The sequence below is a fragment of the Musa acuminata genome, chromosome BXJ1-11 (assembly GCF_036884655.1).
Source record: "Musa acuminata AAA Group cultivar baxijiao chromosome BXJ1-11, Cavendish_Baxijiao_AAA, whole genome shotgun sequence".
Lineage (NCBI taxonomy): Eukaryota > Viridiplantae > Streptophyta > Magnoliopsida > Zingiberales > Musaceae > Musa > Musa acuminata.
Genome location: NC_088337.1, coordinates 6824551 through 6835266, shown reverse-complemented (window position 1 = coordinate 6835266; position 10716 = coordinate 6824551). Strand labels below are relative to the sequence as shown.

The window sequence follows — 10716 nt, the reverse complement described above, 5'->3', positions numbered from 1 at the left end:
ACAGCCCGCGTATTCCTCGGGTCCCACTGTAAATCCAATAGTAATGCTGGTATCTCGAGGAGTGATGTTCTCTCTGTGGGCGTCGAAAGCGCAGCCCGCATAGTTCTGAAACAGTTTTTACCCCAATTTATCTCTTTCGCGAAGCTCTCACTTGGGTCCCACCCTGTGTCGAATGGCAACGCAGGTCTTCGATCAAGTATCGTTCTTTCTCTGTCTCGTTCTGAACTCTTTCGACTCGACCCTATCTTCTGCTCTCCTTCGAAACCTCCCGCGGCGAGGCCCGACGCCGTAATCCCCACCTCGCAAAACCCTAATCACCCCATCCATGGCGTCCATCAACCTCGGATGGATCGGCGACAATTGGTTTCCGAAGCCCCCGAAGCCCTCCAAACCCCCCTTCTTCGCCTGCATCGGCAGCCATAACTTTTCCTTCCCCAATCCCAAATCCAACCCCACCGCCTCCTTATCCTCCTCCTCTGCCCCCGCAGATACCAAGGAGGCCCCTGGAAAGTACTCCCAGATGCTGGACCAGTTCTTCTGGGAGTGCGATCACCGGCCCGACTTCCGCCACACGCCGGAGGTCGAGCGTATCCTCGCCGACGACACCTGCTTCGACAAGAAGGAAAACCCCACGCCCGAGGAGGTCGAAGAGAACCGGGAATGGTGGGAGGAGTTCAACGAGAACCCCGTGGTCGAGTTCCTGCGCCGCGCCGAGGTCATCGCCGACAGGATCAACGAGCTGGAGCTCGAGAAAAATAAGCACCCCTACCGGCGAGAGGACCGGGATCTGTGGAAGAAGCTCCCCCATGTACCTGGGTTGGACGGGCGGCCGATGCCGAGGAAGTCGATAAGGACCAGGAAGGAGTCTGACGACAAGTTCTGGGATTTCGCCAGGCAGTTCTTCTTTGGGCTGTGGGGTTTCCAGCAGCGTCCGTACCCTCCCGGGCGGCCCATCGATGTGGCACAAGCGATCGGGTATAAGCGGCTGGAGAAGCGGTACTATGACTGTAAGTCATAAGCTTTGGTGCATTCAACAAATTCAACTTAGCAATTTGATCCTGATGTGATTTACTCTCCATTTTACTCATTTGTTTGCTACTTATTTGGTGTTAAACCCCTTTGTGGACTGATGAGACTAGAGGGACAACATAGGTTGTAAATGGTTAATTGGTAAGTAGTTTTATAATTCAAAACCTTATTGGGATGAAAAATATAAGGTTGTAAACGGTTAATTGGCAAGTAGTTTTCGAGTTCAAAAACTTGTAGGGATGAAAATATCAGATCGTGAGTGGTTGTTTGGCAAGTTGTTTTTGAGTTCAAAATCTTTAGGGATGAAAATATCCAGCATTGAAATAGAAAGATTCAGGGTTCTTTTTGTGCGTGCATGTGCGTGCGTGGGTTCTGCATTTGTGGTTTTTTATGGGCACGATACTTAGCCCTTTAGTTAGTGCTTTAGATGTTACTGGAAACTTGTAAAAGGCTCAACTAGATTTAGTGAACACTAGTGTTGGCTTTTAGTTATAGTGAAGCTTATTACCAATTAAATCTGGTAGCGGCTCTGCTGGTTGTTATTTGGTTTGCAAGGTAATAGTCAGTATGATTCATTTGTTTGAAGTTCTAAAGTTGCATTAAGATTAAAATAGTTTGCTTAAAGTTGTTTGTAAAATGTTGCATTTTCTACTTATTAGCTAAAAAACTATGTAATTTTGGGTAATAATGCTTGCTAAGGAATTCTGTCGTGGACATGGGTCACTGGCACAACGCGATATTCCGAGGTCAACATTGGACAAGACGAGAATCAGTGGTTTTATATCTTCTATATATTGGTAATCAATTTGTATATGAAGATATATTTTACACAATTAGACAACTTACATCCATTGTATACTTATATTCATTACCTAACAACCATTTGCCATAGAATTCAAACATGTATGCAAAAGGTTAAGGAGATACGTATCGTCACTTTGAGTTAAAAAGTTCAAAATACATGCTTATCTCCAATATTCAACATGTCTAGAAGCCTTATGTGGATTTTATGAGTCCTATATATTATATGTTAACATAAGTCTGGATGATGGACTTGTCCTAATTTTTGAAAGGTCTTAAAGGTATTCAACAAATTGGTGTTTGACACGTACACAATAAGAACAAGCATTTTCAAGTGCCTTTCTTCACGAATGGTTGTTATGGTCTTGTTAACATGTAAATAATGGTTTCCACGCCAGTGTTGAGATAATTATGAAGCCATCCACTCTGTGTTACCATGCACTGAAGAATTGATCGCAGTATATGTTCTCTTATGCACAATTCATTGGTGTGGTTGATTGAAGTTTAAATGGGTCTTTATTTATAAACTTTCTTTTTGGCTCATCTTATATCATGTGCCCCTTGGCATGCTCCTTTCTGATTTTTTCTTTTAATGTAATAGTAGTAGTGGAGAATAATGGTCATTAATTCTCTATAAATTGCTATATGTATGGTAATTTGGTATTTCTAGATTGTTCTTGGATAAGCTATCTTCCTTTTATCTCTTGGTATGTGATTTTGGTTACATGTGGGTTTGTTCTTGTTCTTAACTTATGCTTTTTTATATCCATTTCTTGAAATTATTCACAATTCTGAATGCAATAGTTATCATGAGAAGCGGTGGCTGGTATTACAAGGACAGGCTAGGACGTACCAGAGGACCATTAGAGCTTATAACTCTTAAAACTGCATGGGCTGCTGGGATAATTGATACACACACATTTATCTGGGGCGAAGACATGGATGAGTGGGCACCTATCGGAATGGTTTATGGCTTAGAGAAAGCAATTGCGACTTGGGAAGGTTAGTTCAAATTTGACAGAGTTATTATGGTTTGCTTGATAATTTTGTAGGCAATATTAGAACGCGATGAGCTCGTATGCTTACTTGTTAAGTGTGCTTTACCTGACCCAAGAATTCTCATGCATAGCATTTTAGAGATTAAATGTTAATTACTTGACTCTTCTCTATGATTTATCATAACTGAATAGTTTGTAACTTTGTAAGGTAGTATTTTGATTAATTGCTGCTGAATTATGCATTGTTCATTTTTATCAGTCAGACTAGGTGCTGCTGCAACAGCTTTCCTTCACAAACTACAGAAAGGCATATCTCCCTGGACTCCTCTAAAGGGATTTGAAAAGAAGACTTACAAGGAATTACAAGAAGAGGCTATTGAGAGCAAAAAACGTGACATGGCAGTTCTTCAAGCCAACGGTGGCATATGGCCTGGTGTAAGAACTCCTAGCCATGCGATGTTTCTTTGGGCTAGTGGCTCCGAACTCACTACAATCTTGGAAAGAGATCACATGCCTAACAAATATATTCCCAAAGAGATGAGGTATCACCTTCCTAATTTCTCCTCTTCTTCGTTCATTCTGAATCAGATCCTCCCTTTCGGTTTATATACCATTTTCCACATTCTTCACATATCATTTCTTTATTTTAGTTTTGTATTAGGCAGTGCCTGTTGTTTGAAACTTTTGATGGATTGAGTTTGTGCAATTTTGTATTTTACTTGCTTTGTTATTGAGTTTGATGCTTAAAGACCAGAAAAAAAGGATGGGTCCAGTGTAGGAGTTTCACACTAATGCATGGTATGGGGTGTCAGTCTTATCTCTACTTGCAGACAGGTTATTTCTGTGAGCCAAACTCAATTCATCCAGGTTACAAAAGAGCAAATTTACCATTATACCAATGCATGCCTCATTGGTTAAAGGCTTCATAATATAATTAAATTATAAAGGTGCTCTTAAGCTTTTATTTTATTTTGTACAATAGGTTTGAGAAGCTTACTAGAAATCATCTAGACCACATTGTCACAAAATTAAGTTTCTAAGCACCGCAAACTTTGATCATGTACATCAATAGGACTTGGCTGGGTACTTTGCTTTCAGTGTGATACCCTGGTTAAATGGCCGTGGAATCACTATTCTTTTTCTCATTCATCTCAAAACTGTACCTCTAGTTTTTATTCTAATGCTTGTTTGTATTCTGTCTGTTAGTTAAGGCCTAAACTAATTTGTGTTTGTAGTTGGTCCACTCATTGTCATCTCTAAGCAAATTCGTAGAATGAGAATAGAAAATTTGGATGCCACTGGGCAGGAACCTTATTATACATTTGTTGAATTGCAGGAACTGTGGTAACTGTAGTTCCATTGGTTCACTGTCTTGTTAGTTGTCAAATTTCATAAATCTGATCCAGTAAACATTTAGGATAAATTATCTGGATCAATCGAATCAGAGGGATTGCTGAAAACTTCAAAAGAATAACCAGAATTGACTATAAGTTGGTTTTGGAATCAGTTGGAACAAATTGAGATTTGATTGAAGCTGTGGTCGGGAACTTTTCCCACAGAGATCATATAGCATCAGGCTAACTAGTCTTTCTTCGGCCTCCTAAAGAAATTGAAACTAACAGGAATTGCTAGGAACAAGCCAAACTCCATCTGAATAGTGGAATGTGGTCAAAATTGGCGGAATATAATTGAGTATCCACCAAGCTACAGCTGATTCCATGAAATTAGTAGACTTCATGATTGGATCCACCTTCTTCCATTCCTGGATCAGTAGGATGTTGCAGACCATGTCTCTTAAGGTTTTTGCAGACCATTTTGGCTGCAGACCATATATCTTTTAAATAGGATGTCTCTAAGATTTTTGGCTGCAGACCATATATCTTTTAAATCGGATGTCTCTAAGATTGTTGGCTGCAGACATGTTGCAGACCATGTTTCTAAGATTTCTGCAGACCATTTTGGCTGCAGACCATGTCCTTCGAAATTAGGATGTTGCAGACCATTTTGGCTTTAGTACACCAACTTTTTGTCTCTAAGATTTTCAATTTTTTTTAATAGAGATCATATATCTATAAATGTGGTCCTTTGCATTTTTCTTTTCGAATGATCCCTTCTTGTATGTTTGTGTTTTTCAGTCTTAGTAGCAAGTAAACCTTTTCTTATCCTCCCCTTCGAGTGTCTACTTATCATAAAGAAAGGAGTGATATGCAGGCAGTTGTTGGTATAAATGCAGGAAGAGATAGTAGCAATTAGTCATTTGCTATTCTGATTTTTTTGCACTTCCTTTAGCTGCTGCGGAGGGACATGGTTTGGTTACACTCCTCTTTTTCCTATTTCTAGTATGCCATGGAAGATTTTTTGTTCTATTGGTTGCTTATTATCTTTCTTCATTACATTTACATGCTGTGCATTCTTTTCTGAATTAGTCTGCAATAACTTCATGAAATATAAATCTTATGTTCTGCTTGAGTTGGTTTTTCTTGGTGGAATTTATTTCTCAATCTTCTTAAAGGCATGTAAGTGTTTGAGTGAGATCTTGATCTCATGTACAGGTACCGACTTGCAAAAGTAATCCCTGGATTAAGGCCTTGGGAAGTTTTAAGTGTAGAACAGGCCATGGACCAAATAACATACGACGGAGACTGGTACCGTGAACCTCTTGGTTCATACACCACAGGTCCACCATATCTCAAGCAGTGGAATAGCGATGTGAAGGTAGCCTCATTTGTTTTGAGAAGAAGCTCTTTTTTCATTTGCCTTCACCTTGAAATCTTTGTCATTCTTCAACTTAACCTTTTCTTTTCTGAGGAGGTACTTGCAGTTATCCAATCATGTTGGTTTTTTCACAACAATGGCATGAAGGCTGATTGATTAAGGTCTTTGTGCTATGTTAGACAGCTATAATAGGAAAATACACAGGGATACAAGAAATTGAATCGTGTAACATGCACTTTAAAAAGATCGATCTGAAATAAGTACTGGTGTTCAGAACGCCAAAAGGTCATGACCCGATCAAGTCATGACTTTGATTGCATTTTGAATCTGGTGTCCTGCATGTTTGATATATTTGCTTTTATATGCCATCTGATGCAGTTGTTAGTTGTGGGTCAGTTCATCTTTCTAAGAAGAGTTTTATCACGGTTAGGCGGTAAGCAAAATAAATTAGTGATCATGTCAGTCTTGTGCCCAACATGGTTGTCTTCAGAGGCTGTTTAGAATCTTTATTACCTTTGATTCAGCTGCTGATCGAGGTCTAGTTCACCAACTAACGTGGATGCCTAAGAAGAGTTTTACCAGGTCACACTGTCAGCACAAGAAAACAGTGATTACTTCAAACTCATTGTTGAATATGTTTGTCTTTATCCGCAGAGGTTGTTCACAATCTTCTACAACCTGAGCTACAGAGTGTACAACAAATTTGTGCGAAGGATTCCTGGTTTTATCCAAGTAATGGATAAAGTGCATGCCGACGCAGCCGCACGGGATGAGCGGCGTCGAGCGAAGAGGGAAGCGCAGAAGAGGGCTGAGACTGAAGCCGCCATATATGGCCGACGAGTCTCATCCGCGATCCATAGCCGAGGCACGGATGCTGGTGTCAGTCCTTAGGTTTCTTGAAGCATTTTGATCCGAGGTGAACATAACACAGCAAAGACTCTTGATGACAGACAGAATTTGCTGTTCCAGGTGTGGGTTATCAACTCTTTACCTTCTCAGAATTGCTATTCTATCTGTTTGCAAATTTTTTATTGGATACATACATTGCAAGTGGTACAACAATCTCCTCCCATAATTTATGATATTAGATTGACTCAAGACAGGGACACAAATCAATAAAATTCAATATGGCCAAAATCAATTATGTAGGCATCTCCTAACCCATGAAAAAAAAAGATCAAACAGAGTCATGCTGATTGCATGAGTCAAAGGTCAAGACATTTAGTTGTCCTTTTCAATCAATAAAGGTGAGAGTCCTTTAAATTACATATAAGCACAAAAATAAGCTGCTAATTTACATTACTTGAGATTGTTAATACCAAAGACAACTGGCCAGCATATAGTTTGGTCTTCTGATAATAATTGGTCGACGGATGTTATTAGTCCTTATCACATGATTTGGGTTTCTTCTATTTAGCTTACCTTACCCGTCCGGATCGGTCGGAACGTCGTATTTAACGCTCCTCCGGTCCCGATCTGAACCCCGGCTTGCTTGGATTGTCCCATTTCGGACGATCCGATTTAATTCTTTTCGATAAACGGGCATATGATGTTTTCACTTTTCAGGGCTGTTTGTTTCTTTTAGGACTCGCGCGGCTCGCTGGTGTGCCTGTTTTCCTCCACGCCATCGCTTGACCATTGTTGTTGACCTTCTCTGCCTTGTGGCCCCCCAACAGTCTTTCTCGCGTCATCTCTCAAAGACTTTTCTTCCTATCGATACCACCCCAAAGTGAATCGATCAAAACCGGACAAGAACATACATAAATCGAATCAATAACCAACTAGAATTAGTTAGCTCGACGGTTTGATTTCGAATCGATAAAAGATATAATATAAATTATAAATAATTAATCGAAGAAACATAAAAAAAATCAGTTTGGTTTTATATTTTAAATTCGACATAACCAGAAGGATCATATGATCAAACCTGGTTTAGGTCCTGATCATATGATCAACATTATCCTTAATTATGATTTTTTTTTGGGGGGGGGGGGGGGGGGGGGGGGGGGGGACAAACAGAATCTGAAGAATAAATAAATGGTGGTAGTTAGGAGGTTGATTTGATTTGATCTCCAGAGAAAGAAAGCCACATCTGAGAGACTAAAAGATCAACAAAACTGGCAAAATTCTAAGTGGTAACTAATTAACTGATTCTTATCAACAACATACTTACTGCACCTGAAAAGGTAGTACTACTCTCACTGGAGCAAGAACATTGATTCAGTCTCTGACTTCTCTACTCTCATTCTTTTTGTTCACATTAATTACTGAACTGCCAAATACCCAAAACACATTAGAAACAAAGATGAGAGAGAAATTACAACCCTCCTAGGATGATGATGGACTAGACACGACTATGGCGATTTCGATGATGGCGGACTCGACACAACCCGTGTTCCTCGCGAAGCTCATGCAGCAGCAGCCCCTTCATCGAGAAGCATCTGATCAAAATGCCAGACTCCTGAAAGATAGTTCATAGTAGAGCATTAGAAACACAGATTTAATGAATCTCAATATACAGATATCTTCTTCTCTAGTATCACGAGTAAGTCCCCACCATGTCCTTTTCCCACTCTTCTCAACTGAGCAACATATTCAGCGATCTTTTTAATTGCTTCCACCTGAAAGTAAAAAAAAAAAAAAAAAAAAGCAGAAACCAATAGGTGAAATCCTAAATGTGCACCGTAAGATCACACCATTGCCTCACATTCACAAGAATCCAAATCTTGCATTCATTGTTTTGTTAGTACCATCCGAATTAAATCGGATGTGGTTAGGGACCAGATAACATAAGGTCGAGACCATTGAATAAGCCAAAAGCTTCAGAGCTGCAGGGGTCAGAATGTCCTAAATGCCCTTAAAGAACTAAGTTTCCATATGACTGCAGTTTTGCCAGACAATAATCAAAAGGCAACAACCAGAGAGAAACAGGGAAGCAAGCCTCACCTGCTCACCAAGAAACTCGGTCTCGATAAAGTCTGCCATCTGAGCATCATTACACTTTTGAGCTACCTGTTCATCCAAATTTCATACTTAATTATAAAACAAACCAAGTGCTAAACAACCAGCCAATGCATTCGAGAACAGAGTCACTCACTTTGTGTAGACTCAGTAGCTTCTCGTTTGTCAGCTTCTCGATAGACAAAGCCAATTCCATTGCTGAAACAGATAATACCACAAATGGTATTCTCACAGGTGCATGATTGGAAAAGATTTAAAGATGAAATGAAGAAGACATAACCAAACTCGAGCCGTAAACAAACATGTCCAATGAATCACTAGGAAACTCATGCCTTACACTGTTTAATATGTCGAATAAGTATTTAGCAAAGGCAACCTATGTCGAATATAGAAGCATGTGTGAACTCGATCACATTTTTTTCGCAGAAACAAAATGCATCTGAAATCCTACAACTTCACTTTTTTATGGCTGTTTGACATGTACAGTACACTTAGGTACATGTGAATTTGCAGATCTATGCAAAAGCTGATATCAATAAGCATCTAAAAGTTCCATGCCACAGAATTCAAAGACATATCTTGTATCTCGAACAAGTAGAAAATACCAATTATAGCGGTGAATTAGCACTCACCATGCAGTGCATCGCCTTTCTCAGGATGATCAAACTCGGTCAAAGGCGAAATAATCGGCAGAAGCTTCACTTTCCCTCCCCTTTTGTTCTGATTCACAAAACATACATCTTAATATAAAACACATATATGAGTGTTTATGGAGGACTAGAAGATTGGTAAACACCTGATACTCCATCAGCTTCTGAGCATGGCCTCTTTCCTCCTCGCTCGATTCTTTGAAGAACCTGAACAAGCAGCAGCACAACTGATCTCACCCTTTTGCACCCCCAAAAGGAGATGAATTAAAGAAGAGGTTTTAGGTTCGCCAAAGACTTACTTGGCAAGGCCTTTGAGCGCAACATTGTCCCGATCGAAGTAGGCAAACATGGCATGGTACACATACGATGCATTGTACTCCACGCTGAGATTAAAGCACCCAAAAGGATGACCAACAAAAAGGTCAGTAACATAGCAACTAGAAATCACTCTTCTAAGATTACGAGCTTCTCAAACACCAGTCAACAGAGTAAGAACAAAAATGGAGTCTTTTTAGCTTCAAGATTTCAGAATCAAAATAATAGAACAAATACTTTAACAAAAAAAAACATGGATTCTTCCTCTCGGGAGTAACAGAGCGTCAAGAAAACACGCTCAGAGACATTGGCGCCATAAATCATAGAAACAAAGGTTGCATCTGTGATCTCTTCGAATAGTAGAACGCCACATCTCCGGGGATATCATCAACGTGATCTGTTCAGAGTCATAGTAAATCGAGATTGCCGTGCAAAGATTAGAGATATTGTGAAAGAGGCCAGCCGGTAAAGAACAAAATTAGATCTTCTTTGCTACAGATTCCAGACTGCAAAAAAGTACGATCTTATGGAGGAAATATCAAAGGAAAAGACGACGAAAATGGAGAAAAGAGAGAGAAGAAAGAAGTGATCCACGGATCGGAGGAAGAGGATACTTGATCTGAACGTTGATGGCGGCCTCGCTGTCGTCGGCGTACTTTTGGCGAGCGAGGGACTGATCGGGGGCGGTGGGCACGAGGCAGAGCTCGCTGTGCTTGAGCTCCTCGAAGGGCTCGAAGACGACGCCGGTGATGACGTGGCCTCCGGAAGCGGCGACCACGCGCCCGCGACGGGTCTGAACTTTCGGAAGGCTCAGAGCGAGGCGGAGGGAAGCAGGAGGCGGCGGCGAGGCCTCCGAGGATGTGGGGGAGAGGAGAGGGAGAGGATGAGAAGCCTTGAGAAGCATAGTGTCAGAGGAAGCGCCGGTGAATCGAGAAGGGAGAGGATTGGGATGAGGGAACACCGGAAACGAAGGGTTGATATAGTAAGGAGGGAGACGGGGAGACGAAGCGAACGGTGGAGATCGATGGGGTTGGAAACAGGTGCGCATGGCGGGCTCGTGGCAATCACACGGCTGTGGCCGTCTCGTGATTGGCGGGTGGGGTCGGGGATGGATTCCGGATGGGGTATCTTTCCCAAAATATCCTCTTTTTTTTTGGTACGTACGGTTACAATATTCTCGAAAAATTGAATTGTTTTATGAGCTGTATTTCTTATTTCCTTTTTTTTAAAGGTAAGGATTTAAATCC

At 40.9% G+C, this 10716-nt stretch overlaps 2 protein-coding genes across 3 annotated transcripts; one reads left to right on the top strand and one right to left on the bottom strand.

The window, feature by feature from the left end:
• The first annotated feature begins 209 nt into the window (after positions 1–209).
• On the top strand, positions 210–6641 carry LOC103970706 (protein TIC 56, chloroplastic). The gene is made up of 5 exons (XM_009384600.3): positions 210–1007; positions 2635–2832; positions 3088–3370; positions 5381–5543; positions 6198–6641. The coding sequence occupies exons 1-5, from the start codon at positions 326–328 to the stop codon at positions 6432–6434; spliced, it is 1563 nt and encodes a 520-aa protein (XP_009382875.2). The 5' UTR covers positions 210–325; the 3' UTR covers positions 6435–6641.
• Positions 6642–7661: 1020 nt separating this feature from the next.
• LOC135597092 (ferritin-4, chloroplastic-like) lies at positions 7662–10550 on the bottom strand. Of its 2 annotated transcripts, XM_065089579.1 has the most exons (8): positions 10084–10550; positions 9454–9537; positions 9301–9361; positions 9137–9224; positions 8641–8702; positions 8490–8555; positions 8101–8164; positions 7662–8004 (listed from the first exon to the last, which is right to left on the bottom strand). In XM_065089579.1, the coding sequence occupies exons 1-8, from the start codon at positions 10515–10517 to the stop codon at positions 7952–7954; spliced, it is 912 nt and encodes a 303-aa protein (XP_064945651.1). In that variant the 5' UTR covers positions 10518–10550; the 3' UTR covers positions 7662–7951. The 2 variants fall into 2 exon arrangements, with proteins under 2 accessions (XP_064945651.1, XP_064945652.1); XM_065089580.1 differs by lacking the exon at positions 8101–8164.
• Positions 10551–10716: the final 166 nt, after the last annotated feature.

Excerpts from the sequence above, each read along its gene's own strand:
- LOC135597092 (XM_065089579.1), bottom strand. The coding sequence starts at position 10,517 with ATGCGCACCTGTTTCCAACCCCATCGATCTCCACCGTTCGCTTCGTCT. Across the intron at positions 9,538-10,083 it reads GCCATCAACGTTCAGATCAA|CGTGGAGTACAATGCATCGT; the intron begins GTATCCTCTTCC and ends CTTTAATCTCAG. Across the intron at positions 8,005-8,100 it reads AAGAGTGGGAAAAGGACATG|GAGTCTGGCATTTTGATCAG; the intron begins GTGGGGACTTAC and ends ACTATCTTTCAG.
- LOC103970706 (XM_009384600.3), top strand. The coding sequence starts at position 326 with ATGGCGTCCATCAACCTCGGATGGATCGGCGACAATTGGTTTCCGAAG. Across the intron at positions 2,833-3,087 it reads AGCAATTGCGACTTGGGAAG|TCAGACTAGGTGCTGCTGCA; the intron begins GTTAGTTCAAAT and ends CATTTTTATCAG. Across the intron at positions 5,544-6,197 it reads AGTGGAATAGCGATGTGAAG|AGGTTGTTCACAATCTTCTA; the intron begins GTAGCCTCATTT and ends CTTTATCCGCAG.